Below are 25,657 nucleotides of genomic sequence, written 5' to 3' on the forward strand. Positions count from 1 at the left end.
CGCGTACCTTATCCTTGGCTGAGCGTTTGTGTCACCACATCTAAGCCGCCTGGTGTTTCTGCCAAGCTCAATCGGCAAGGCTATTTCCGATTCTTCCAAGACTGGTCAGACGTCTGTACTACATTTAGCTTAGCCCCTGATCAAGGGCACCGCCACCATTGTCATGGGTCACCGCGTTCACCAGGGATGTAGTATCAAGGTTAGGGATGGTTATTCGAACATTTCTCGAATGATCTACTTGATCATTAGGCTATATGAGATCAAGCTCTGCCCTATACCGCTAAGCTTCTCTCACAGCGGATAGATAAAGTTCTCGTTCTCCAAGTCAGTCAAGTCCAACATTGCAACCTCAACCTTGACCTTGACCATCTGCCCATTCTCATCCAGCTGCTCGACATAGCCACTACCATCCTGGTCGCTGAGCTCGGCTAGCCTTTCTTTCCTGACCTTGTTTCTACGGGCCAGGATGAAGTGGATGACCCACAGGACGACCGGCGTCCCAAACCAACTGACGACAATCATGGAGGCCCAAGCTCCGTAGTACCTTGGCCTGGCTGACGGGACCCAGATCTGGGGGGACACGAGATTTCCAGCGCTGTATCCGATCATGAACATGACGTTCCTGGTCAGTTTCTTTGTATATCCGGCGGCAGAAGAGTTTGTCCATCCCAAAGCGATAATGTACGCAACACCATAAGTGTGAGCCGCCAGGAACATGCAGGCGAGCAAGGAGATGGTTCGGTCCCAAGGTACAGTGACCATTCCAATACCACCAGCAATAGCTGGCAAGCACCAAAGGGTGCAGTGCAGGGCAAAGTTGCCAGGGAAGCGTCTCAGGGCAAACGCTGCGACGACGCAGTTGATGATACCAAAGCCGCCACCAGCAACCGCAACCAGAGTAGACTCGAGAGGTGTGACTCCAAGGGACGTAACGAGCAGGTTCTTCTGGCCATAGGTAAGGTTGTTGCAGTACATCAGAGTAAATGCTTGGAGCGCAAACAACCAAGAGACCGGGTCCTTCATGGTTTCGATAAACTGCGAGCGCTTGAACTGCTTCTGTTCGATCGAACTTTGCTGAGACTCGTGGACGCGTCTAACCACGTGCACCTTTTCTTCAAGCGTCAAGAACCTAGCCTCTGCAGGGTTGTTGGGATAGTCAAACCAGACCCAGATGGAAAGCAAAAGGGTGATACCACCAGTGACGACGTGGAGTAGCTTCCAAGGGAGAACAGGTCCACTACTCCAGAGGAGGCCATATGCGACGAAACCAGCCACAATGGGGGCGCCTTGGCATGTGATCCAGAGGACGGGCTGCAAGAAGGATTGTTCTTGGCGGTTGAAGAACATGCCGATGGTTATCTCAATAGCAGGGACAACCACTCCTTCGGCAGCGCCTAGGGCCAGACGAAGCACGATGAGTCCTGCATAGCGAGTCGCGACGCAGTGGAGGAAGATGACAACGGCCCATGAAAAGATGATGCCAGCCACGAACTTTCCAAAGGGGAGTCGCTGCATGAGGTAATGACCAGGCCACAGGAAGGCGAGGTAACCTGGTAGGGTTAGGCATGTTTCTTTACGGTAGGGTATCCAACTTACCAACGTAGAACATGGTGTTCAGGTTGTTATACTGAGCCTGGGAGATGCCCGTCTCTTCGAAAAGTCCAAGGATGGCTGCATATCCCAGGGTGGACTTGTCAATCTACATGGCTCATCAGTGACCATGTCACAGTAGTCTGAAGCAGGAAACGAACAAACAGCATAATGTTGATCATCGACAGCAAGCCCATCAGCCGCAGGTAGAGCTTCCTCTTGACTTTGGCCGCATGTTCGGGGGTGAGAGGAGCAACATGGTCACCATGCTCCTCGATCAAGCGCAAGGTCACGTCGGCATACTTTTCAGTGACCGTCTTGCCGTTAAGCACCCGCTCGACCTTGGTCTGTGTCTGCGTTTCGTTACCCATGATGGCGATGGAACGTGAGATAAGAGTACAGACTCAGACCTGGCGATGAAACCCAGTTCTTATAGGATTTCATGCCAAGAACCATGGTCTGATGGATACGACACTGCTCTCACTCATGACAGCTACATAATGAGCCAGATACATGGGAACCGCTGCACCTTCCGACCAACCGAGCATCGCGGAAATGACGACATGAACGCTATCTAGGCTTAATGAAACGCTTGAAAATAAGCTTGATTGAGATTTCGCCAGATTGGGAAGATTACGTCGGGAATGACGGGCAGAAGGATGGGCCCATGTCGCGATAACGCCATCGAGAATCCATTTTGCGCCATGGGAAATGGATCCCTTTTGCACGCGAGGACCCAGTCCGCTGGTCCAGGGAATAACGGCATCTGGCCGAGCTAGGTTCGTATTTTGTGGCGTGGGCGGCGGATCGCATGCGTAGCGCGATCGATAGAGTTATGGTTATCTTAAAAGACCCTCATGATGGCATGAACACGTGGATGAATGGTACGAGGCCCCTGGCTAGGTTGAGGTTGGCCTCTGTAATTCGCTCATGCTGTGACTGGGCTCGGCATTGTATGTAAAATTGTTCAGCCGTGGTTTATAGTAGATCCTTGACGGGAGACTATTGAAGGGCGATTCCGGAATGCGGAGGAACTGTTCGATCTGTTCCAATAAGATGACTTGTCATTATGTTAACTGCAATGCAATGTGTGTGGAAGCGACACAGTCAAGCCGACATGGGTGCGACATAATAGAAGTCAAGTATAATTATCTAGTCTCATGATTCAAGCAATTGTGTCCATAGGCCTTTCCCTCCTCCTACTATGGCCGACTAGTAGTATCTCCAGACAAGAAGCGAATCATGGCGGGCACACAAAGCTGGAGGATAGCACAGCGGCAAGAAAATGGTGCTAAAATCATAATTTGAATTTTGCAACTAATCAAACAGAACAGATTCGCTCGCCTCAACCGGCCATTGCAACTTTTCTCTGGTGTTGAAGTGGTTGCAACTTTTGTGCGTGAGTGTCAACCTCACACAACAATGCAACCAGATGCACAAACTTGAGCACAATTCAGAGCCGCCAAAGCCAAACAAATAATGAAACACTCGAGAAACAAAGCCTTTTAGCCTAACGGTGGAGCACGTGGGACCGAGACGGACCCATCGAGTCAGTCTCTAATCAGCAACTTGGACAGAAAATTTTCATGATAGCTTCAATTTAGGGCACCGGGCTTAGACCTATTTAAGGTAGCGCGTCCGCATTTCGCCCACTTTCTAGACCTACACAAAATTTCTCGACCTTTTTCTGCTCGGAATTGCCATCTCAGATCCAATACAAAGACATCTCTGAAGTTAATCGACAAGATGAGCTCTTCTAGCGCCCTGCAGCCGCCTTCGAGTAGCTTGCCACCCCTGTTCACCTTGACTAAGCTCGCCGAGACAGATGTCTTTAACGCCCTGCACCAGTTGGCTGCCATCTACTGCCCCTTGTCGTTTCCCTTTTCTCAAGAACTCAGCTCACAGGCAAAGCACGACATCACTCAACTCGACGTGGATTCCGGTTACACATCTGGCAACGAAGACGAGGACACAAATGACTCCAAGCAGACTATCACCACTCTCCGTGCGGATGCATTTGAGAGGTCGTTTGTGGAGCGCTGGTTAACGGGCTTCATCTCGCGTGCCGAGACCCTTTCCATCTTCAGTTCTGAAGAATCAAGCCAACGGGCTGTCGACCAGGCCGCGTACATCTTTGAGTCTCTGTTCACGCCGGCCGTGGACGAAGACGAACAAGACACATCATTTATGAGAAACTTTTCTTTCGATACACATATCCCAGGACAGACCAAGGGAAAAATTAAAGTTCAACTCAACGACGAACTGGCGGGTACGACTGATACGGACTACCAAGACGTCGGACTGCAGAGTTGGGGAGCCTCTATAGTATTCTCCGAGATCATGTGCGCTTCACCAGCACGTTTTGGACTTCGAGATATTCCTTCGACGTCAGATACACGCATTATCGAACTTGGGGCTGGTACAGGGCTTGTGAGCCTTGCTCTCGGAAAGCTGCTCCCCTCCCTGGGTGTGAGGGACTCAAAAATAATCGCCACCGACTATCACCCTGCCGTCCTCGATAACCTGCAATCGAATATTGCACTCAACTATCCCAAAGATGGTTCTTCCTCGATCAGCGCCTTCCCTCTCGATTGGGCAAGTCCTTCACAAGAGCATCCATTCGATGTACCCGCCACAATGCTCCTAGCAACCGACGTAGTTTATGCACCCGAGCACGCACTTCTGCTGCGTGACTGCGCAACCCAACTCCTTTCAGATGACGGAACTTTCTGGATGCTCATCACGATCCGCTCCGAGGGCAAGTTTGCCGGCATCTTAAACACAGTTGAGGCCGCCTTTGGGGCATCAGATCGGCCTCGAGGCAAGTCAGGGCGTAGACTTGAGATTCTGGAGCGTGAGAGGTTGGATAAACGTAGCGGCGTAGGGCGTGGGGATGAAAGCGGCTATGAACTGTTTAGAATTGGCTGGTCATAGAGTGGGAGGTTAGCAGGAATACCCAGATAGACTATAGACCATAGATCAACCATATGTAGATTCAACACAATATTGTACAGGGCTCAAACCTACATATCTTACCATGTGACCAGGTGTGCAGCATGTATAAGGGACGTTTTCCAATGTTGTCTCTATGAGATGGCTTCTTTAGTTCCCCCAATCGCTTCAGGGCTTCGTTGAAACCAGATAAATACAAAAATCAACAGGATAACATTGAACTGTGAAGAAGATAAATTGAATTATAGTCATATGCCGCTGGGGATAATTCTAGTCGCTGAATGCTAAATATGAAGAACGAAATCGCAGCGTTTTACACCCGTTCTACCTCCTACAAGTTGGCAACAATGTAGCCACTCAACGCCAAACCCAAGAGACCCCATGTCCCAGTAAGCTTGGAGGCACCTGAGCAGCCGTCATCATTGTTCTTGTTCTTGCTCTTGCTGCTCTGGCTGGTGGTGGTATCATCGTCGTCGTTGCTGGTGCTGGAACCGCTGCCCGTCTTGGTGCCGGAGCTCGTGCCGTCGCTTGCATCCGAGTCGCTGCCGCCAGAACTGCCGCTGGAGCTACCGCTGCTTCCGCTAGAGCCTCCCGAGCTCGAATCTCCCCCAGAGCTTCCGTGAACCTTGCGCTTGCAGTGCTTAGAGCTAGATCCCGCTGTCGGCGCAGCAGTAGCGGTCGACTTCTTCTTGGTCGTCTTCTTCTTCTGGACTTCGAGAACGGTAATAGGCGTCATCCAAGCTGAGCTCTCGCTGGGAGCCAGGGTGGTGGTCGCTGCATCACCTGACGATTGCGTCTTTGTCGCGCAGACAGCCGCAGATCCCAATTCGCAGTCGTAAGTGGTCGTGTTGAATGAGACGTCCACCATGGACTTTTCGTATGTGACAGTGATGCCCGTAAATTCGCCTCCGCACGTGTATGGCGAGTTAAAGTTGGTCTGGCAGGCGAGGAGGTACTCGGTCTTGGATGCCTCCTCGGTTATGATGGACGCGTAGATATTCTTGACGGTACCAGTCTGACGGGGAGGCAGAAACACCGTCTTGACGGCTGTTTTTGTCGTCGAGCGACCAAGGGCGTCAGCCAGGAGAGGCGACGAGGCAAGGAGGCCCCAGAGCAGTGTTGATTGCATGGCTGCGGATGGTGTTGATGAGGTTGTCAGGCCGGGAGCGAAGCTAGAGGCCGGGAGCAGCTGGGTATTTGTAAAATTTCCTCATCAGCGCAGGCAGATTGCTTCTTCCCTGCAGGGCTGGACCAGCCATGGAGTCAGCCTTACAGGGGTGTCTGGTGGACGGCGAATCACCCAGCCCCTGAGACATTGGCAGATTTATGCTTGTTTACCTCTTGCACCATGGCACCGTGCTTACCGCAGATCGCGTGGCACCACGTCAGAATTTAGCTGGGCCTACGGTTACTGTTCATGGATATTCGGTGCGCCAAGTCCAATGACAGTTGACGGTAAATTCGTCCACATCCCGCTCCGCGACAGGGGTGACGCCTGAAGTCCCGTTAGTGTGAAGGATTCACTGGCAGAGGGGATCTTTGTCACCGACCTGAAAGCTGAACCGTGTTTCCCAGCCAATAATATGCAATAATTGATGATGGACAAGCTGATCATTGCAACAATGGCCTGTCGTGACGGACAAACGCTACCCCATGCTTACACTTGACGGAATCGAGCATGTCAGATCCGCGCACCCTGATGCCAGCCTTGGAACCATGACATCTTCTGACGTCGGCCCTACCGGTATAGCCACAATGATTCGGTCTCTATGCTTGGCCGGGAGCCAAGTTTTGCCAAGCCTTTTCATCTCTATAACGAGCTTAATGTGGGCAACTATAAAATGCTCAGGGTTCAGATGCCAAAGCTTGTCTCTCGGGGACCTAGAAACACAGGCCTCGTTCCCGCAGCGACATTTACCAGTAGTGGAACCACACGGGACAGCAGAAAATGAGCAAAATATGCCCCAAACCAGCGGATCAAGGCCAAGCGAGATTTGCACAGCCACCTTGGACAAATGTGCCACGTCTCTGCTGACCAGATCTTGGCCCTGATCCAGCCAATCATAATACTCATGAAGAGGAAAAACTCCACTGGCTCGGACTGAGATTGTGGCTGAAGCCCAGCTCCCTCCCACAGAACGAAACCCTTCTTCCATGGGTCCTGGTCAAAGACCCGCGGGACGGGGAATTCCACTCCGCCAAGAGCAGCTCGAAACAATTAAACGCCGATTTCCGACCCCCCTTGATATCGCTTAACGTATCCACTCTTGTTGCTTCGAGGCATATTCTTCGTCTTTTGCGAAACTCTATCATGATGCCATGTCAGTTGGTGGACAGGTTGTCAAGAATTAGCCCAGAAAAGCCACACCAATCTACCCATGAAATCCAGAGCATCTTAGAGTGTGGTCCCATCTCCCCGTTTTTAGCGCTGCAGGGTCCGTTACATTCATCGTAGGTAGTGAGGCTTTTTAACACTGCCGATGGGCGGCCTCTACCCTGGACTAAAATGACTACCATTAGGAGCAGCACCAAGGTTGACGAAAACACCATCTTATGCGGTAATTGATTTAATGAATTTAAATGTTAAACTGAAAATGGGTTTTTAACTACCATGCCCAACACTCTGTGTGTCTCTGAGGAAGGCTGCCTTGGCTGGAAAAGAAACAGACCATACCTATCGAACGTCTCTTTCCTTGTATACCAAGGACTAGCGATTATGGTGCCAACGGGCATCAGTGAAATCTGTACTCGTCATGGTCAACGAGGCATAGTTGGCGTGACAGGCGTCAAGTGGAGAGGAATGCATCGGGCTCCATTCTCAATCCAAATTGCCCGCAATAGCAGGAGAGGGACCTGAGTGATGCCTGTGATTTGCTCAGATAGATAGTTCGTCGGGCTTCATCTCTTTCAACAGGGGTCCAACCAACGGCAGTTCGACAGCTTCTTGCTATATGCTCTCTCTTTATGCCCATACACCGACCCCCTTTTCTGAATTACTTCGCCTATCGGCCAACTCCTTTGTCTCTGTTGTGACATCTAACTCCTGTCCCTTGTTTCCTCCTCGCGTTCTCTCTTCCGACGCATCAGCCGTTCCAATCTTGAAGCTGCATTGAATACACCCATACTTGCGGCCCCACAGCTCCTGCAAGTCGGATCCTTTTTGTATCTCTGAAGCGCACAAGCTTCGCAAAAGTGGCCACATTGGGTTACGATAGGGCGCTTGTAAGGTCCCTCGCAGATGTAGCAGGAAAGGGGAAGGTTGTTCAGTGTCGTCTCGTCGTCTGCATTCCCGTTATCCTCACCCTTATTGGCACTGCCAGGGATCTTCTTTTTGCCGTGCAACTCCCACTCCCTATCAAGTTGCCAGCCTTGCTGCGTGTCGCTTCGATCATGAAGGAACACGCAAGAATCGCCAAAGCCACCCATCCCGTCTTCTTGTAGTCCTTGCACACATCGCGAGCAAAGTCGGTGGTTGTGGCGATACGCACGTTGGATGCGGCACGAGCTGGGCCCTTTGTCGTGGGCTGGTCGTACCAGTCTTTTCGCTTCGTTGCATCATTTATGTCTGATAGCGGGATGTCACGCTTTGCTTGAAAGGCTGTAGGGCCGTGATCTTCACTCGGGGTGGTCTTGACATTTGTTGAGGTCGAGACAACGCCCTTCTTACCGCGCTTGATCCGGGGTCCTTCTAACGTGTCATGTTCGTCGCTTGAAGACGAGGAATCATCTGGACTGCCACGCGCTGGCTCTATCGTTGAGCTCGCTGGCCGTTTCCTGAAGCTCCCCTTTGCTCGCCGCCCTCTCTGTTTGAAGGTGATGGGTGCGGTCACTGCGGTTTCGGCTGGACTTGGGCTGGCCGATGCAGACATTTTCGTTTCTGTGGAGGGAACTTTAGCTAGAGAGATGATCTTTTTGCCCAAGACCAGCAAGAGTTTCGGCGTGTGGTGACACCTGGGAGGTTGTGATTGAGTTGAGTGTGGCGGGTTAATCCCATGAGTGCCCAAGGACCTCCAAGCCGTACCTCGCCCCAGTGTTATTCCGTTAACAATTAGTGGGTGACGCAGGAGGTCTAGCTACTACGCCCTTATGATCTCAGTACTTACTCCTAAGGCCAAGTTGAGCTGAGGATGATGTACTGTCTCTATTAAGTGATTTGATTGGTCTCACCCCTCTTGGGGTACTTGCTTGGAGGTCCTTGGGCACTCATGGGATGAGGCTTGGCATGAAACAGCAAATTGTACCAATCACGTGATGTAACACCACCCTTATCTTTTCGATAAGCGTGCTGAGTCAGCTACTTTTTGTCACTCCCGAGATGATTTTCCGGCCCGCCTCCAACTCCGTCTCCGTGCGATCCCGGTTCCGGCCCCGGCTTTTAGTTTCCAGGCCTTATCTGTAAACTTCACCGTCTGGATACGATGACACCCAAAGTTGAGTCAAGGCATGTTGCCGAAACTCTACTCGCTCCACTGGGTCTCGAAGTCACTTCATGCCGTGAAATCCAGACATTGTGGGCTGGCTACGGCCACATCTGCGCCATCACGGTCAAGGCCGCAAACGAGACGATTGCCGCTTCTGTGCGCCGCCTTTATAACGATTCAACCAATGGCAACACTTTCCGTCTGATCCTGAAACTCATATCTCCTCCTCCCGGTAAAAAGGACGAGGGTCATCTCCGAAAAGTCCTGAGCTATGACGTTGAACAGTTCTTTTACGAGGAAATCACGCCTCGTCTCGAGGATGATATTGCAGTAGCACATTGCTTGACCTCAAGCAGACGTCCCAATGCCGAGGGAAGCAAACTACAAGGCCTCACTGCAACTGTTCTCACCGACTTGCGCATCAAGTTTCCTGTTGCAGGCGAAAAGAGATCCGTTCTCAGTTCCCGCCAAGTCCAATCTGCGCTTGAGTGGCTCGCAAAGTTCCACAGCAGCTCCTGGAAATCCTTGCCCGCGAACCTGGACGATTTTATCCTTCCACCACTGGAAGAATGGAAGCGAAGAGAATCGCAAAAGGGTGGCGACAAGTTGTGGTTGAACGGAGGCTACACATATCTGGCAACCCGGCGAAGCGAGTATGCCTCTCTGGCTGAGGATACGTATTCGGAATGGACCGAAGCTTTCTGCGCTCCCTTTGAAGGCTCTGCATTATCTCTTGCCGAGGCGGTGGCCGAATTCCTCACGCCGCGTGGTCGACCTTTTGAGACATACATCCATGGCGACGTCAAGTCTGAAAACCTCTTCACCACCCAATCGGGCGACGAGGTGTGCTTCTTCGACTTTCAGTATGCAGGACTTGGTCTAGGCGTCTGTGATCTGGCCAAGCTGTTCACATGCTCTGTCCCTCTCAACATGCTCACTGAACACGACGCGATTCCAGACGAACTACCGATGGATCAAGGGGAGGAGGCCCTGCTACAGTTGTATCGCAAAACCTTGCTCAGTCGGCGATCTCCGGAAAAGGAACCCTTCAACTACGATTGGGAGGTCTTTGTCAAACACTGGGAGGCAGCTCTTGTCGACTGGTGTCGGTTCCAGGCGTCATGGGGATTCTGGGGCAACACGGAATGGCTCGAGGCAAGAGTGAGAAGTATTCTCAAGGATGCATCCTGGAGGAAGTGGTTACGACACGAAATTTCTGATCGCAATGGAGCCTGATAGAATACCTAGACGGAACGAAAGATAGAGATAAACGTGGAGTGTTAGACGACAAGAGCACAAGGTTCGAATGTCCATGGATTTTGACAAAGCGGGACTGGATGGATGGTAAATGGAATGAAGATCAAAGTTACTATATGTTACAGAAAGCAGTCGTTTGCTTTGCCTTGTCCGTTCTATAATGTGCCCCGTCTAATGTCTAATAACACAATTCTATCCCAGCCAAACAACGCCGCGTTAACTCAAGTTGTTGAAAATATCCATCACATCTATGCCCAGTAAAAGATCACTTCCTCCCATCCATGAATCTTGAGGAGTAAAATACAGAGCCGAGCCCATGGAGGCAATGTCCTGACTTGTCTCCAGAGTCGTGGGTGGCTAATCGACGATTAGCATGATAATGAGCAAGTGAAGCTTGGTAACTTACTAAAATTACATCGGTCCCTTTATCAAGCTTGCTCATAGGGCGATCTGCTGATCCCGGGACTTCTGGCATTTCCAGCGAAGACATGCCGTCACCGTGCGATCGTTGGGGATGAAGCGAGCCCCCGAGGTCAAGACCTTGTGATGTTGTCTCGTTGACGTATTCTCTTGCGATGTAGGCAAACTCGGCAATCAGAGATCCAGGCAGAGACCCTTCGCTGGCAAATTCGATTCGGCTAAAGTGACCCCCTGCAATATCGAGAAGCGCAAGGTTGCTCCTTGTATCGGGATGCGTCGGATCGTTGATGACTTGGTCAAAGAGGACGAAAAGAGCACAGATCGGAATCCCGGCCAGAATCCTATGTCGAGTTAGTAGGGCTCGTAAAAAGCGAGATGATTACAGACCACAATGGAGTGGAGGGTTCCACATCGACGTAGGTGATGATCTCCAGAATGGATCTAGACACAGCAATGAGATGCTCTCTTGAGAGGTTCTTGTTAGATTCGCTTTGATCGCGTTCCCCGTTAACTTGAAGATAGCACCGTAATAGGATCAGCTTGAAACTGTAATAGAGGTAGTTAATCCAAATCGCGGATGGGCCTGTGACCGGTCGACGAAACAGGTGAGGTTGACAAGAAGGCCCTGGGCGAAGTCCTTCAGGGATGGAGAGTCGCCACTGCTCGAGATCTTCGAAGAGTTGGCTGATGGTAGTCGTGTAGTAGTCCAGTCCCTTTTGACAAATCCCAGCGCAGAACAGAGTGGTCATGGCCCGCGAAAGCAGCCGGGAATGTCGAGCAAATGTGAGGGTCCAATTGAACGACCCAAACATGGATTCCGGGAAATGCGGCATGGGTGTGATTATCTCGGCATCGACCAAGGTCTGCAATGTTATTAATGCAACATTCAAGCTGGCGGACTACTTACTGAGCTGCGACCAAAGTGAAAGCTGGACATCTTTTCGATGCAATACAAAACCCAGAATATTCGATGAAAGGCTTTGGCCGAGGGGCCTTTGGCGATGGCTGGTCCAAGATCTTGAGCCATTCGACCAGCTTGGGTCATGATTCTCTGCTCAATAGAGAGACAGGAGATGCCCAAGGCATAGACGGCTGCGGTAGTGATGGCCTGGAGGGCCACTAGCGGGTCATTGGACTTTTCCAAGTCAGGAATAAGGGGCAGGGCGACTGAGAACAGCTTCCAAGCCTTGCCCTTTCCAGGCTCAAAGCTACCACCGCCGCTGTGCAAGCAACCTAGTGCAAGAACCAAGTGGTAGAGTGCTGAGAAAGCGGGTTCTTCGGCGAGGATGGTGGGTAGATTTGGAGAAGAGATCTTTGACTCGAAGGACGCGCGATCCAGATGTGGAAAGAGAGGATGAACTCGCTCATAATACGCTAAAATGATGAGAATTGCGCATCAAAATGGCATGAAACTCACCTGCAATGTGTCTGGCCGCTGATGCATTGTCTACCTGGCCACTCTCTGGCGGGCTCGACATGGCGGACTCTGTATCGGGCGATCTCACTCGATTCTTTAGGATGGTTGAAATCCTCCGAACAAGATCATTGACCTTGTTATTTCGCAGCTTTGTCGAGAGAGACTCGAGCCTGCTGTCGGAGAAGAAGGTGAGTCTGTACGTGCCACCTATGGGCTTCTTGTCAAAAACGGCCCATGTCGATCGATTCCTTAACCTACTAAAGAGGCCGTTGCCCTGGTGGTTTTAGCGCATGACTGGTGCTGAGCATCGCAGAGAAGGGTGTGATATCGAATGGCAAGACATGTCGCAGTTGCAGTGAGTTTCTTACCTTGAGAGTAATGCATTGCTCTTGACTTAGGTTGTTACCTGGAGGTGCCCCGAAGAGTACACGGTCGATGAAAAGGTCTCCCTGCGCAACTTGCAAGGCGACCTTTTTCTCCGGAACGTGAAGGGCATGATGTGTTTCCTAATCCATTAGTATCAGCGTGGTTGGATGTGTAGAGCTGCTCACCTCTATTGCCGTCGACGAGCCTTCGAGTTTGGCCAAGACCGTGTCACTTGGAATCACTGGGTTACTCAACAAAGCCTTGTTGACTGAAAGAATGTCAACAACATATCGGAAGAAGAATTCTTCGACTCACCATTCTTTCTCAATGGAACCTTTCTTCTGCCGAAGTGACAGGTGGCCCCTCGTTCCTGTGCGTGTCAGCGCTGTGTATACCCCAAGGACGGCCACTACTCACCATGCAACTGCCGCAAGGGGGAGGATATCCTTCAAAAGATCTTAGTAACTGCCGTCAGATCTCACAAGGTACGTACCGGAGCAGCGGATCTTCCTCATCTTGCATTGGTCGCAGGCCTTGGACCTCTTGGGCCCGCGCAATCTCGTCTCGGATCCGGGCGGAGTTTCGGGCATCATGTAGCTTCCGCGGCATCTGCGCGTGAATCCAGCTTCGTCTGCATCAAAGACGGGAGGGAAGTGAGCGGTGTCCGGAGTAGGAGCGGCGTTCTTTAAGGCCAAGCAAGAGTTTGCCTCTTGGAGAACGGCGTTTGGCGTCGGCGCCGACATTCCTAGATGGGTTTAGTCCACGGAGAAGCGGGTCCAATATCTCGCAATTCCGCGCCACTAGCCAGGATCCCTTGACGGCAGATGCGGTTTGTGAGCAGCCCACGGAGGTTGGAGGCATATGTCACGACGCCGTTGATGACGTCCCAGCTCAGGAGAAGAAGTAATTGTCTCGGGATTCTGCAAGTAGAAGCGCAGCAGTGAGATTTGAGCCGCATGTGTCATGGATATCCTGTTTATATGCTCCGAATCGTACCGAAGCTTCCGAAGGCCTCCCACCGATATCTGGTTAGGGCACGTAGATAAAAGCGTTCCCCCCAGGAGCTTTCTCTGGTCTTGTGAGAATATCCAATCGGGGACTCTACAATTCAGACCATTCTTAATTCCTTTTCTTTTTGCGGCCTCTGCCGCCTCTTGTCTTGTATTCCACTCTTTTACCCCTGTCACATTCTCCCTCCACCATGTCTCCCACGTCGAGTACCCCGATTGAGGATTTCACTGGCATGCACCAAGCCAGTGAAAGCGAAACCGAGAATGGCAACAACATTGAGCCAATGGCTCAACTCGCTCGATCCTTCTCCCTCACCAGAACATACTCAACTCTGTCTGCCGGCGTCAGCCCCTTTCTTCTCCAAGACTCCCGCCTCGATCCCAAGTCGCCTAATTTTCTCCCCGAGTTCTGGGTCAAGGCCATGCTCCATGCCTTTTCGCAAGACCCCGAAAAGTTCCCACGTCATACGGCTGGCGTGTCTTGGCGAAACTTGAACGTCCACGGGTTTGGTGATCCAACTGACTACCAAAAGGACGTTTTGAACGTTCTCTGGCGTAGTCCTCTTAGTGCACTCAACTGGCTCGCGAATCGGAAGCGAAAGATTCAGATCATCAATGAGTTTGATGGTCTCGTCGAAAGTGGAGAGCTATTGCTTGTGCTTGGGCGTCCTGGAAGGTACAGTATGAAGTCATCCCCACCAATGCTCTCTCTTACCCCTGTATAGTGGTGTCTCGACCCTGCTCAAGACCATTGCCGGCCATACCCATGGCCTCCACATGGAAGACTCAGCGGAGTTCAACTATCAAGGTATTATACCAACTCTACATCTTCTTCATCTGATGCTAACTCCTAAGGCGTCCCATGGGACCTGATGCACAGCAACTTCCGTGGAGAGGTGGTATACCAAGCAGAAACCGACATCCACTTCCCGCATCTCACCGTCGGAGAAACCCTCCTCTTTGCGGCCCTTGCACGTACGCCGCAGAACCGTGTCTCCAACACGTCTCGCAGAGTCTACGCCGAACACCTTCGCGATGCTGTCATGGCCATGTTTGGAATCAGCAACACCATCGATACAAAGGTTGGCAACGACTTTGTCAGAGGTGTCAGTGGAGGTGAGAGGAAGCGAGTCAGCATCGCCGAGGCTACTCTCAACCAGAGCGCTATTCAATGCTGGGACAACAGTACTCGAGGTTTGGATAGTGAAACTGCCCTGGGCTTTGTCAAGACACTTCGTCTGGGCACTCAACTGGGGGGCACCAGCGCTATTGTTGCCCTCTACCAGGCCAGTCAGGCAGCCTACGATGTATGTGACAGCCAAGCACTCGTTCACAACTCATGCTAACTGCCGTGTAGGAGTTTGACAAAGTCTTGTTGCTGTACGAAGGTCATCAAATCTACTTCGGTCCCCGACAAGAAGCCAAGAAGTACTTTGTTGACATGGGCTATGAGTGTCCTCCTCGTCAGACCACGGCCGACTTCCTAACCTCCCTGACAAACCCCGAGGAACGCATTGTACGACCTGGCTTTGAAGGAAAGGTGCCCCGCACCTCAGACGAGTTTGCCGACGCTTGGAGGATGAGCGCGCATAAAGCCAACCTTCTTCGAGACATTGCAGCGTTTCAGAATCGATATCCTGTGGGTGGTGAAGAGGTCGAGAAGCTTGCAAACATTAAGAAGGCTCAGAAGGCACGATTCATGTATGCAACCCCCTCCTCCCCGTGCATCACTCATGCTAATCCTCCAAAGGTCCAAGAAGAGTCCATTCACGATTTCCGTACCCATGCAGATCCGTCTGTGCATGACCAGGGGAGTCCAGAGGCTCCTCGGCGACAAGACCTTCTTCATCGTCACCGTGGGAGGGAACCTGTTCATGTCATTGGTCCTCGGCAGTGTTTACTTTGACCTCGCTGAAGCTGCCGAAACCATGAACAGCAGATGCTCCGTCCTCTTCTTTGCCATCCTGTTCAATGGTTTGAGCAGTTCCCTGGAGGTATGTGATCAGCCGCTGTCATGAACCAAGCTTACAATCTTAGATCCTGTCACTGTACGCCCAACGACCAATCGTGGAGAAGCACTCGAGATATGCATTGTATCGCCCCCTCTCAGAAGCAGTCTCCTCCATCATCTGCGATCTGCCCTCCAAGATTCTCTCGACCCTTGCCTTTAACCTTCCACTCTACTTCATGGCCAACCTACGTCGCGAGGCTTCTTACTTCTTCATCTTTCTTCTCTTCGGCTTCACGACTACCTTGACCATGTCAATGATTCTGCGAACTATCGGCCAGGCTTCGAAGACGGTCCATTCAGCGTTGGTCCCTGCTGCCATCTTCATCATCGGCCTTGTCATTTACGCTGGCTTTGTTCTGCCCACTCGGTACATGAAAGGATGGCTCAGATGGCTCAACTACATTAACCCAATCGCCTACGCCTACGAATCCCTGGTTGCCAACGAGTTCTCGGGCAGAACATTCCCTTGTCAAACCATGATCCCTGCTGGCCCTCCCTACGAAAATGCTGGACCTCGAGAGCAAACCTGCTCGGTAGCTGGTGCCTCCCCGGAGAGAATTTTGTGGCTGGTGACTTTTATATCGGGGCTGTCTATGAGTACTACTACTCCCACTTGTGGAGGTGAGTCTTTGCTACATCGCATCCCGCTGAACCGGCATACTAACTGGGCAGGAACTTTGGAATCCTCATTGCATTCATCTGCTTCTTCTCCTTCACGTATATCATCGCAGCCGAGTTCTTCTCCATGAGCCCATCCAAGGGTGAAGTCTTGATCTTTCGCAAGGCTCACCCCTTGAGCAAGTCCAAGGTAGATGAAGAGACAGGCAACGAAGCTGTTGCTTCTTTTCGCGAAAAGAGTCCGGATACAGACACTCTGAAATCTCCTGCGCACTCTCAGACTGCTACATTCGCCTGGAAGGATCTCTGTTACGATATTGTCATCAAGGGACAGACCCGCCGCATTCTTAACTCGGTTGACGGATGGGTTCAGCCCGGGAAGATCACTGCACTGATGGTAAGTTACACACAGACATTACAGAACATTGCTGACTTCAAAAGGGAGCTTCGGGTGCCGGAAAGACTACTCTGCTTGACGTACTCGCAGATAGAGTCACAATGGGTGTTGTCACAGGTGATGTGTCGGTCAATGGATACCCACGTGGAAAGTCATTCCAGCGAACAACTGGATACGTTCAACAGCAGGATATTCATCTTGAAACGTCAACTGTGAGGGAAGCTCTCCGGTTCAGTGCTGTGCTCAGACAACCAGAATCGACCACCACCGAAGAGAAGTACAAGTATGTGGAAGAGGTGATTAGCTTGCTGGAGATGGAGCTCTATGCGGATGCAGTCATCGGAGTTCAAGGAGAAGGTTCGTGACATATGCTCTCATATCGATTCAATTTGCTAACAAGCCAGGTCTCAACGTGGAACAACGGAAGCGACTGTCGATTGGGGTTGAACTCGCAGCCAAGCCTGAAGTCCTCTTGTTCCTCGACGAGCCAACATCCGGTCTCGACAGTCAAACCGCCTGGGCTGTTGCCACTCTTGTCAGAAAGCTAGCTGATCACGGACAAGCCATTCTGTGCACTATCCACCAACCTTCTGCGGTTCTCTTTCAGCAGTTCGACCGTCTTCTGCTCCTCAAGAGAGGCGGCCAGACAGTGTACTTTGGTGACATTGGCGAGAACTCGAGCACCATGACGTCGTACTTTGAGCGGAACGGAGCTACCCCGTGCACGGAGGACGAAAATCCAGCAGAATGGATGCTCCGTGCGATCGGCGCTGCTCCCGGCGCTCATACAGACATTGACTGGGCCGAGACGTGGAAGAACAGCGCCGAGTTTGGCGTGCTTCAGGACGAACTGAAGGTCATGATGAAGCCGTCGGCCTCTCAGTCAGAAGCTCATTCAGCTCAAACGAGCTACGCAGCGTCAACCTCGCAACAATTCTTGTCCTGTACTATGAGGACCGCCGAGCAGTACTGGAGAACGCCCACTTACATCTACGCCAAGATGGTTCTTTGCTTCGGAACGGTATGTTGACTCCCCCAAGTGCTGTTTTACATCTAATTGCAAGCAGAGTCTCTTTATCGGCCTTTCCTTTCAGAACTCGCCTCTGTCACTGCAAGGCCTCCAGAACCAGATGTTCTCGACCTTCATGCTCGTTGTCACTTTCGCCTTTCTCGTGTACCAAACAATGCCCGGGTTTGTCTCTCAACGATCCCTCTACGAGGGTAGAGAGAGATCGTCAAAGACATACGCTTGGTACAACTTCATCCTCGCAAACGTCGTCGTCGAGATGGTATGGAACTCGGTTGCAGCTCTCGCTGTCTACCTCCCCTTTTACTTCCTCGTTGGAATGTACAAGAATGGAGATATCACCGACACGCAGAACGAGCGGGGCGCTTTAATGTTCTTGTTGGTTTGGGCTTTCATGGTTTATGAAGGAACCTTTGCGCACATGTCTGTTGCGGGATCTCCGACTGCCGAGGTCGGAGCCACCTTTGCACTGCTCCTGTTCATGATGACTCTCGTTTTTGCAGGGTAAGTTTACAGTCTACCACCAAACAAAAAGAAACGATGACTGACCCGCTACAGTGTGCTTGTCCCATACTCGGCCCTTCCTGGGTTCTGGACGTTCATGTACCGCGTCTCCCCCATGACATACCTCATCGGAGCCATGCTCTCCACCGGCGTGGGCCTACAGAATGTCGAATGCTCAAACGTAGAGCTCTTAATGTTCAACCCCCCGACCAACATGACATGCGAGACATACGCTGGACCCTTCGTACAGATGGCTGGAGGTACTCTACAGAATCCTCAGGCAAACGACACCTGCTTTTTCTGCCCTGTCTCGTCAACCGACACCTACCTCGCCGCGGTGGATATTCATTACAGTGAACGGTGGAGGAACTTTGGATTGATCTGGATCTATGTGATTTTCAATGTCTTTGCGGCGTTGGCGGCTTACTGGCTGTTGAGGGTGCCAAAGAAGCGTTCTGGGCGCTCGTGACAGAGACCTTTTCCCTCCTGCCACTCCTTCCTGACTCTTTAGAATATAGATCTCCTTACCATTCAATCAGCTTAGCCGGTCGAGCCTTTATTTCTTTTCATTCCCCTCCTATTATTTTGGTTGATCGAAAATTTCACTTGGGATCGACTAACCTTTTACTTGGTCACTACCTGGCTATAGACATCAATCTCAAGCTACAATCATCCTCCATAGAAAGAATAATTTGTACCTCGTGCGTTGATACTTCATTTTGACGATGTTGCTATCCTCTTGCCCACCGCCATTCTCTCGGAGCCATCCCATGTGAGTCGTTATACGGGGCGCTAGGCTCAAGAGTCTGCAGCCTCATCTTTTGGCTGTAAAGGACATCGTGTTAACCCAGACCTCTGCGAGTGAACTTGGCTGATGGCAGACATCATACCACCTCAAAATGTCCCAACCAGTCGAGTCAAGGGGCTGGAGGCGTCTGCACCATCAGTGTGCCCCATGCAGCGGCTCGCGAGGACCTCAATCCCTTAGCATCAGGGTTGAAAAGCTCTCACATAGAAACAGGAGCCCTACAGTTCGAGATCAGAGATTGAGGATGAGATTAAATAGACTTTGGGTCAAGGTTGGGACTGAGCCACCAAGTTTAAGAAACCGAGTCTCCTGGGCACGAGCTCTATGTTGTGTAGAGTAACCGATCCACTTACTATGAGGGCAGGATAGAACCTCACAACATGAGCGTGGTCTAAAGTTATGAGCTGTGGGAGCCCCATGCTCGGATTTCAGTCCTCATTCATTCCTTCTTTGGTACTTCACCCAGCTTCGCCGCTACCGCATCCCGGACCAATTCGACAGTGCTATCCTTTGCCTTCCAATTGTCGCCGATCCAATGCCTATTCTGCTCAATGCCTTGCCAAAGGACCGCCTCCGTTCCAAGAATCACTTGCCAACCCTCCCGGCTCGCGATCTCACTCAGCTCCGTGTGAGGACGCGGATTATAGCACATCTCAAGCATGATGCCCTTGGACTCTTTCTGTAGAAAAACCTCTATCACACTTCTCGCTTCTGTCTCTTCGTCTGTCCTTGGGGATATGTCGGGGATACAAGCGACGATGGAACCAACATCGCTGGCTGCTTTGGCCTCGGCAATAGTCCTGATGTGCACAAGACCTTGGCCAAATCCATGAACCATACAATGATCAATAACATCGTGGACCTCGGTTTTGTCGCGGTTGACGAGGTAAATATCTGTGACTTTCATCCACTTCCGGAGGGCATAAACCGCCGAGCGGGCCGCGCCACCGCCGCCGATGACAATTGCTGGTTTGTTGTGGAACATAGCGTCCGGGTCAGATACATTTTGGTAGAATGAATCCCGCACACCAATGGTATCGGTGTTGGTGCCGCAAAGAAGACGTGTACCATCGGGTTTGTACTGGAAGAATATGGTGTTGCAGGCGCCCACGTCGCGACACTCTGGAGTCAACTCGTCGAGGTATGGTACGATGGTGATCTTGTTCGGCATGGTTATTGAAGCTCCTTGGGAATGTTAGAGCGTAGCCGTGTAGATGCAAGGAGTAGCGTGAGAACTCACCAAAACAAGCGGGATCCCTGAGCAACAGGAGGAAATTGAGAATATCTGTTGAGTCCCAGAGGCGCTGGTCCCATGACAAGCCCAGGTCGCGATAAATGGTACGGTGAATCAAAGGAGAGTAAGAATTGGCAATTTTCAGGCCAAAAAGATAGCCATGTCGGCCCACGGGCTGCTGCCCTTGCTTCTCGGGAGTTCCAGTAATCATGGTTATGGCGAATTATGACCCTGAGCTTGGAATGTCTTGTGCGTTGGGAGGTCGGTATAACAAAAGTGAGCTGAGCTTTGCCTTTAGTATCTAATTGCAGGTACCCAGTAATACAAGGAGGAAAAATGCCAAGGAGTGGAGAATAAATTCGTGGTTGAGAATTGCAAGGATAATTGGAAGGTTGACGTTGGAGGGGAGCTGCTACGTGAAGGGGTTAGTATGTGCCGCCTATCTGATTTGTAAACTTGAATGCTGATATCTAACCCTTTTGAAAGGATTTTAACCTCTTCAGCTGGTCAAGATGCAAGCTGTTCATTATGAACAGATGAAACTCCAAATGAAGTTGGTCACCATAGACACGAGCTTAGCACGGCCGGGGATGACACTGCGCTGGGTGATGCTGCTTCAACTGGTGTTGTGAAGGCGTGACACCGACTCAACCGAAGGCTGCACATATGAGGATGCCAAAGTCGAGCTTTCTAACGAGCTTACGCTCCTCGGGGCTCTTTAGATGTTGGTTATTATCCCAAAGATGATAGAGAAGCTTCCTTCCAGCGGAGATGGGCTTGGGCTGCGAGTTCTCACAGACGACGACGGTGACGGCGGTAGTAGTCTGCGCCATCTTTTTGTCAACTTCCATGCTGATAGAATGAATTATTGGAGTGGTTATAGAGTGTTTGGAAAAATGAAGAATTATCCTATGGTGAGTCTAAGTAAGGATGGTGACTTTGGTTGTCGAGGAGGTGGACACTCATCATATACCCCGGAGTCTTGGCAACCCACCCCCAGATCTAGCTTCCACTCTCAGTAACCCTGTAACCCTGTCATGCGGAGTGTTGGCTATGTGAGGGTTGCGCCAGCGTGCGCAGCCTTTCCGAAAAAGTCGGCCGTCAACTTGGAGGCGGCAACGGTCACGAGACCAGCGGCTCCTGCAAGACCTTCCACCTCTTTGATCCGGTTCATGCTCGTGGGATGCAACATGAGCGCTGCAGCTGCCCCCTCGAAGGCACCGGCACCGAGAAGCCGGGTTTTGCCGCCTCCGCCCTCTTCAGCAGGCTTTCCCAAGAGGCGGACCCCTCTAGCAAGGCCGAGCTCGGTGAGTGCCTTTGCCGCCGCAACGAAGGCGTTGATGCTCGACAGGGCAATGAGGTTGTGTCCACATGCGTGGCCGATGCCAGGGAGGGCATCGTACTCGGCGCAGTAGACGATGAAGCGTCCGCCGGCACCAATCTCAGCCTCGAAGCATATTTGTATGCCGTATGCGTGCCGCCTGACGGTGAACCCATTGGACTCTGGGAATTCGCAGATGGTATGGTGCGCGAACGTCTCCTCATAGCAGAATGCTGGGTGTGAGTGGATGTCGTACAAACTTGATATTATCATTTTAGCGCTTTATATTACTTAAAATAAGAATTTAAGTATCTTAATTAAACCCGTCAGAGGTTTAATACTGAAGGCTTTACAACCAAAGTAAAATAAATACATTATCAAGACTAGAGTCCTTACTATATCTTTTACTTCATCGCCTGGTCTACCTGCTCAACAGCTGCCGCCTCCTCTATCTTCGCATTATGCTGCTGCTCAAACACCAAATCCTCATGCCCAAACACAGCTGCCATATGCTCAAGCGGCACCCCCTTTGTCTCCGGGACAAAAAGCCATACATAGAACCCTCCAAGAAAGATACATGACCCGAAAAAGAAAAAGGTTCCGTAACCCAGGTCCGTCATCATGTACGGCGTCGCTTTGGTGACGACCAGATTCATAATCCACTGTGTCGCTGCCCCCAGCGTCGCGCTGAGAGCACGTACACTGATAGGGGCGCACTCGCTTGCGAGGATGAATGGCACACCCGCGAATGAAGACACGAAGCCAATGACATATATGTAGATGAACGCGCATGCCGCGATGCCGGCGCCGTCAATCTGCCCCGTGCCCGTGCCGCTGGGCTTGGCGATCTTGATATAAGCCCCGAGGAAAAAGTTTGAAATGGTCATGATGATACTGCCGCCCAGAAGCAGAGTCTTCCTCCCGAGGAAGTCAACAAGAAAAATGAGGGACACGAGCGCCGTGATCGTCTTGACAACTCCGAAGATGCCCGTCGCGAAGAGGCCGGTGTTTGTACCCACGACGCCCAGTGACCGGAAGATGCGTGGCGAATAGTAACTGAAGCCGTTGATACCGCTGAGCTGGCCGAATAGCTGCGTGACTACTCCGATGGAGACGCGGTAGGCAATGTTCGGCCTCATACACTCCTTGATCTGCTTCTTCAAATTGGACCAGGCGGTATCCTCCTCGGTGATGCCCATGAGCCTGCGCTCGATGCTGATTTCGTCGCGGATGTCGAGCATCTCTTGCTTGAGATACTCATGGTCGGGATCGAGGTTACGCAGGCGGGCCAGCACGGACTCTGCCATGTTGCCCTTGCCAGCCTTCATGAGGAAGCGAGGCGTCTCGGGGAGGGCGACAATTCCGACGAGGAAGACCCCAATCAGAGGCAGCTGAAGTCCAACGGGGATACGCCACTGAGCCGCACCAGTCCCAGAGACATGCAGACTGACTCCGTAATTCATCCAGAACCCGACGAGGGCGCCCATCTGGTAGCAAATCTCGAATACGCCGATGCAGCGACCACGTAGACTCGAGGGTGCCACTTCTGAGATGTAGAGGGGAGCAATGACCGTCAAGGGTCCGACACCAATGCCAGTTAGGAACCGACCAATGTAGAAGGTCTCGATGTGGCCTGTAAGCTGCAACGCAGCACCGGCGATAAAGATGATCGAGGCGATGATCATACTCATTCGCCTACCAAGGGTCTCGGCCCCCGGAAGAGCGAGGAAACAGGCCACCGAACAGCCAGCCTGGAACGTGATGATGATGTTGCTGGAGAGGTTGTTGATGTCGTGCTGGGATAGGTCCTTGAGCCCAAACTGGGAGATGAAGGACGGAAGGGCAAGGGTACCGCCAAGGAACGCATTGTCATACCTGTTGAAAGACGACCCGACACATGTTAGTGAAGCTGCTCCAAGTCCCTGGGATGGCCTGGTGCATTTCAAATGGCAACACGTACCCAAAGAGAGCGTCCCCAACACCCTTTGTGTACGATGTCGCCCTTAAGCATCTCGGAATCCCCCACGATTTTGGTAAGCGCAACGCTACTTCGGTCACCGAGTTGGAGCCTCTTCTTTACGACACAAATTTCGGAGGTGCTAGCCTCGCCCAAGGCTTCAAAGTCTCGATCCTGCCGCTCATTCAACACCTTTCAGTTTCGTCCAAGGTTATTGGTGCAGTCAACACCATCATTCCCATTCGCTGCGAATGGAAGGAAGGCAGTGAGGATGCAAGGCCTCCCGTCCGCTTCTGGAGAGATCGCAACCACGGGGGACCGGTCAAGGGCTTGTATGGAGAGAACACAGATTGGATCGGCATGTACAGAAGCGTGAAGAAGAGGTTATCCCCCGTCAATGCGGTCAGCTCCAAGACGACGGGGCTGGTTCTCGGAGCTGGTGGCATGGCCCGAGCTGCAGTATATGCCATGATTCAGATGGGCGTGAGGAAAATTTTCGTCCACAACCGAACAACATCCAGGGCTATCGAGCTGGCTGATTACTTTAACAGCCTCGGCGACGAGACGACCGTAGTTGGTCCAACGAGGCAAACGCCTGAACGACCGACAAGAAGCCCGCGTCATACAAAAGTCCACGTCATCAAGGAATTCGGGGAAGAGTGGCCAGTCGGATTCTCTCAACCTACAATCATCATATCTTGCCTGAGAGCGTCCCCAGGGACAGGGCAGCCAACCCCCAACGTGACGTTACCACCGAATTGGCTTAGGAGTCCGCATGGCGGTGTTGTTGTTGATGTGAGTTCATATTTCATTGTACGAGACTGAGCTGACCGACAATTCACAGACTGGTTACGAGCCTCTTATCAGCCCCCTGGTGGCCCAGATGCATCAAGAGGCGCATCGAGGCTGGATCACGGTTGATGGGTTCCATATCCTACCCGAGCAAGCGGCTGCGCAATTCGAGTTCTTTACGGGGCGAAGGGCACCTCGATTACACATGGCAGCTGAGATTTTAAAGCAACACCCTGCAGATACAGACCCTAGGACTAAGGAGTTGGTAAAGCTTCGCTTGGAAGAGGTATATATAAAGCTTGGATTAAATAGCTAAGAGAATAAAGAAAAAATATTAATATTACTAAAAAGTTTTATATTTAAAAGCTGGCGTTACCCTTGTGTAAAGGAGTAACCCGGTGATCCGGCATTGATGATGTGCCTGTAGAAGGACTCAAGGCTACGGCCTTTTGGGAAACCCCAAAGAGTTTCCAAAAGTCCTGGTAGCCGAGATTCTCGGTGAACTCTGGCGTATTGTCTCCTCGAACACACCACAAAATGCGGTACTGCGCCATGTTGAATTCGGCAACGGCCATCATTTGACTGGGATCGTCGGAAGGACACTCGGAGCTCTTCTGGAGTCTCTTCCGGCTAATAACGATCCTCTGGCTCAGTTAACCCATCAAGCGCCGGGCTTTAACTACAATAAAGAACACATTGTCAACACATCATAGCATCATATCCCAATACTAACACAGTGGCCTTTTTCTTTACATAGCTCAGTGCTATGTATGGATACGACATATCCAGGGTCTTGATCTCGCAGTTGGTGCAGTCGATCAGAATGATCTCGATGTAGACGTTTCGCGGTGGACAGCAAGATCCATCGTGATACGCCCTGCACTTCTGTAGCCACTCGGAGGCCAACTGACGGTCGAAAATGGGAGGTACTAGCTTGGGATTATATAGCAATGATCCATCTCGTCTGTTGTCGCGAACCGTGAGAACAGGCATGTTATTGTCTCTGTTTAGAGATAGCTTTTGGGCCCTCTTATCTCGGCCACTGAAGTCCTCGGGAGTGTAAGGCTCCGGAACCATCATGAAGACAGAAAAGTCGGCTTCAAGTCCAAGTTTGCAGGGGATAGTCGAGGTTTGAATCGAATGAGGGCCAAAGAACTTCGCGGAGGAGGGTAAAGCCCAAAGGGAGTCATTGCCAGTCATCTTGAGGGTCTTGTTCAGCTCGCCTAGCCGGGTTATCAGTTGCTGCTTGTTTTCCAACATGATTTTGCACATCCTGCCAGGACCATGAGGCTTGTCTTTGAAGCTATCACCGAGATTGGCAATGAGTACGCTGCGGATACCAAAGTGAGCCATAAACTGGTAGTCATCGTCGTAGGTCTTTGGGTCCCTTGAGGCGGAAGAGTGCTCAAACAGGTTGACCGCCTTTTCGAAATCTATCGTCTGGCAGAACGTGCACAGGTTCTGGTCGACAGTAAGTGGCTGCCATCTTCTGGCGTCTCCATCAATGTTGGGAATAGTAGACATGATGAATTTGTGAGTAGTTTCGTAAAGGAGT

The 25,657-nt window shown here is 51.5% G+C and overlaps 11 protein-coding genes across 11 annotated transcripts; 4 read left to right on the forward strand and 7 right to left on the reverse strand.

Annotated features, from left to right (window-relative positions):
* Positions 1-291: 291 nt before the first annotated feature.
* MRS44_012044 (uncharacterized protein) lies at positions 292-1,961 on the reverse strand (the record flags this gene model as incomplete). Its single annotated transcript, XM_065618658.1, has 3 exons — positions 292-1,550; positions 1,597-1,699; positions 1,752-1,961. The coding sequence occupies 3 exons, from the start codon at positions 1,959-1,961 to the stop codon at positions 292-294; spliced, it is 1,572 nt and encodes a 523-aa protein (XP_065474730.1).
* A 1,375-nt stretch (positions 1,962-3,336) lies between these two features.
* On the forward strand, positions 3,337-4,524 carry MRS44_012045 (uncharacterized protein; the record flags this gene model as incomplete). Its single annotated transcript, XM_046276243.2, has 1 exon — positions 3,337-4,524. One exon carries the CDS (start codon positions 3,337-3,339, stop codon positions 4,522-4,524), a length of 1,188 nt encoding a protein of 395 aa, XP_046133509.2.
* A 349-nt stretch (positions 4,525-4,873) lies between these two features.
* On the reverse strand, positions 4,874-5,671 carry MRS44_012046 (uncharacterized protein; the record flags this gene model as incomplete). The annotated part of the gene is made up of 1 exon (XM_046269582.2): positions 4,874-5,671. The coding sequence occupies one exon, from the start codon at positions 5,669-5,671 to the stop codon at positions 4,874-4,876; it is 798 nt and encodes a 265-aa protein (XP_046133508.2).
* A 1,833-nt stretch (positions 5,672-7,504) lies between these two features.
* MRS44_012047 (uncharacterized protein) lies at positions 7,505-8,411 on the reverse strand (the record flags this gene model as incomplete). Its single annotated transcript, XM_065618659.1, has 3 exons — positions 7,505-7,684; positions 7,753-7,914; positions 7,965-8,411. The coding sequence occupies 3 exons, from the start codon at positions 8,409-8,411 to the stop codon at positions 7,505-7,507; spliced, it is 789 nt and encodes a 262-aa protein (XP_065474731.1).
* A 549-nt stretch (positions 8,412-8,960) lies between these two features.
* MRS44_012048 (uncharacterized protein) lies at positions 8,961-10,199 on the forward strand (the record flags this gene model as incomplete). The annotated part of the gene is made up of 1 exon (XM_046276242.2): positions 8,961-10,199. The coding sequence occupies one exon, from the start codon at positions 8,961-8,963 to the stop codon at positions 10,197-10,199; it is 1,239 nt and encodes a 412-aa protein (XP_046133506.2).
* A 237-nt stretch (positions 10,200-10,436) lies between these two features.
* Positions 10,437-13,166, reverse strand: MRS44_012049 (uncharacterized protein; the record flags this gene model as incomplete). Its single annotated transcript, XM_046272735.2, has 10 exons — positions 10,437-10,577; positions 10,627-10,981; positions 11,028-11,503; positions 11,548-12,014; positions 12,058-12,331; positions 12,426-12,563; positions 12,609-12,691; positions 12,739-12,793; positions 12,841-12,869; positions 12,917-13,166. 10 exons carry the CDS (start codon positions 13,164-13,166, stop codon positions 10,437-10,439), a joined length of 2,268 nt encoding a protein of 755 aa, XP_046133505.2.
* A 458-nt stretch (positions 13,167-13,624) lies between these two features.
* MRS44_012050 (uncharacterized protein) lies at positions 13,625-18,459 on the forward strand (the record flags this gene model as incomplete). Its single annotated transcript, XM_065618660.1, has 11 exons — positions 13,625-14,109; positions 14,159-14,241; positions 14,289-14,740; positions 14,791-15,134; positions 15,184-15,427; positions 15,471-16,006; positions 16,117-16,459; positions 16,504-16,816; positions 16,864-17,480; positions 17,527-17,990; positions 18,045-18,459. 11 exons carry the CDS (start codon positions 13,625-13,627, stop codon positions 18,457-18,459), a joined length of 4,296 nt encoding a protein of 1,431 aa, XP_065474732.1.
* Positions 18,460-19,237: 778 nt separating this feature from the next.
* MRS44_012051 (uncharacterized protein) lies at positions 19,238-20,243 on the reverse strand (the record flags this gene model as incomplete). Its single annotated transcript, XM_065618661.1, has 2 exons — positions 19,238-19,983; positions 20,039-20,243. The coding sequence occupies 2 exons, from the start codon at positions 20,241-20,243 to the stop codon at positions 19,238-19,240; spliced, it is 951 nt and encodes a 316-aa protein (XP_065474733.1).
* Positions 20,244-21,083: 840 nt separating this feature from the next.
* MRS44_012052 (uncharacterized protein) lies at positions 21,084-23,252 on the reverse strand (the record flags this gene model as incomplete). Its single annotated transcript, XM_046270168.2, has 3 exons — positions 21,084-21,612; positions 21,762-23,173; positions 23,229-23,252. The coding sequence occupies 3 exons, from the start codon at positions 23,250-23,252 to the stop codon at positions 21,084-21,086; spliced, it is 1,965 nt and encodes a 654-aa protein (XP_046133502.2).
* A 28-nt stretch (positions 23,253-23,280) lies between these two features.
* On the forward strand, positions 23,281-24,418 carry MRS44_012053 (uncharacterized protein; the record flags this gene model as incomplete). The annotated part of the gene is made up of 2 exons (XM_046273839.2): positions 23,281-24,105; positions 24,155-24,418. The coding sequence occupies 2 exons, from the start codon at positions 23,281-23,283 to the stop codon at positions 24,416-24,418; spliced, it is 1,089 nt and encodes a 362-aa protein (XP_046133500.2).
* A 43-nt stretch (positions 24,419-24,461) lies between these two features.
* MRS44_012054 (uncharacterized protein) lies at positions 24,462-25,626 on the reverse strand (the record flags this gene model as incomplete). Its single annotated transcript, XM_065618662.1, has 2 exons — positions 24,462-24,732; positions 24,836-25,626. 2 exons carry the CDS (start codon positions 25,624-25,626, stop codon positions 24,462-24,464), a joined length of 1,062 nt encoding a protein of 353 aa, XP_065474734.1.
* Positions 25,627-25,657: the final 31 nt, after the last annotated feature.

This window comes from Fusarium solani (assembly GCF_023522795.1).
Source record: "Fusarium solani strain SB1 chromosome Unknown bctg00000008, whole genome shotgun sequence".
Classification (NCBI taxonomy): domain Eukaryota; kingdom Fungi; phylum Ascomycota; class Sordariomycetes; order Hypocreales; family Nectriaceae; genus Fusarium; species Fusarium solani.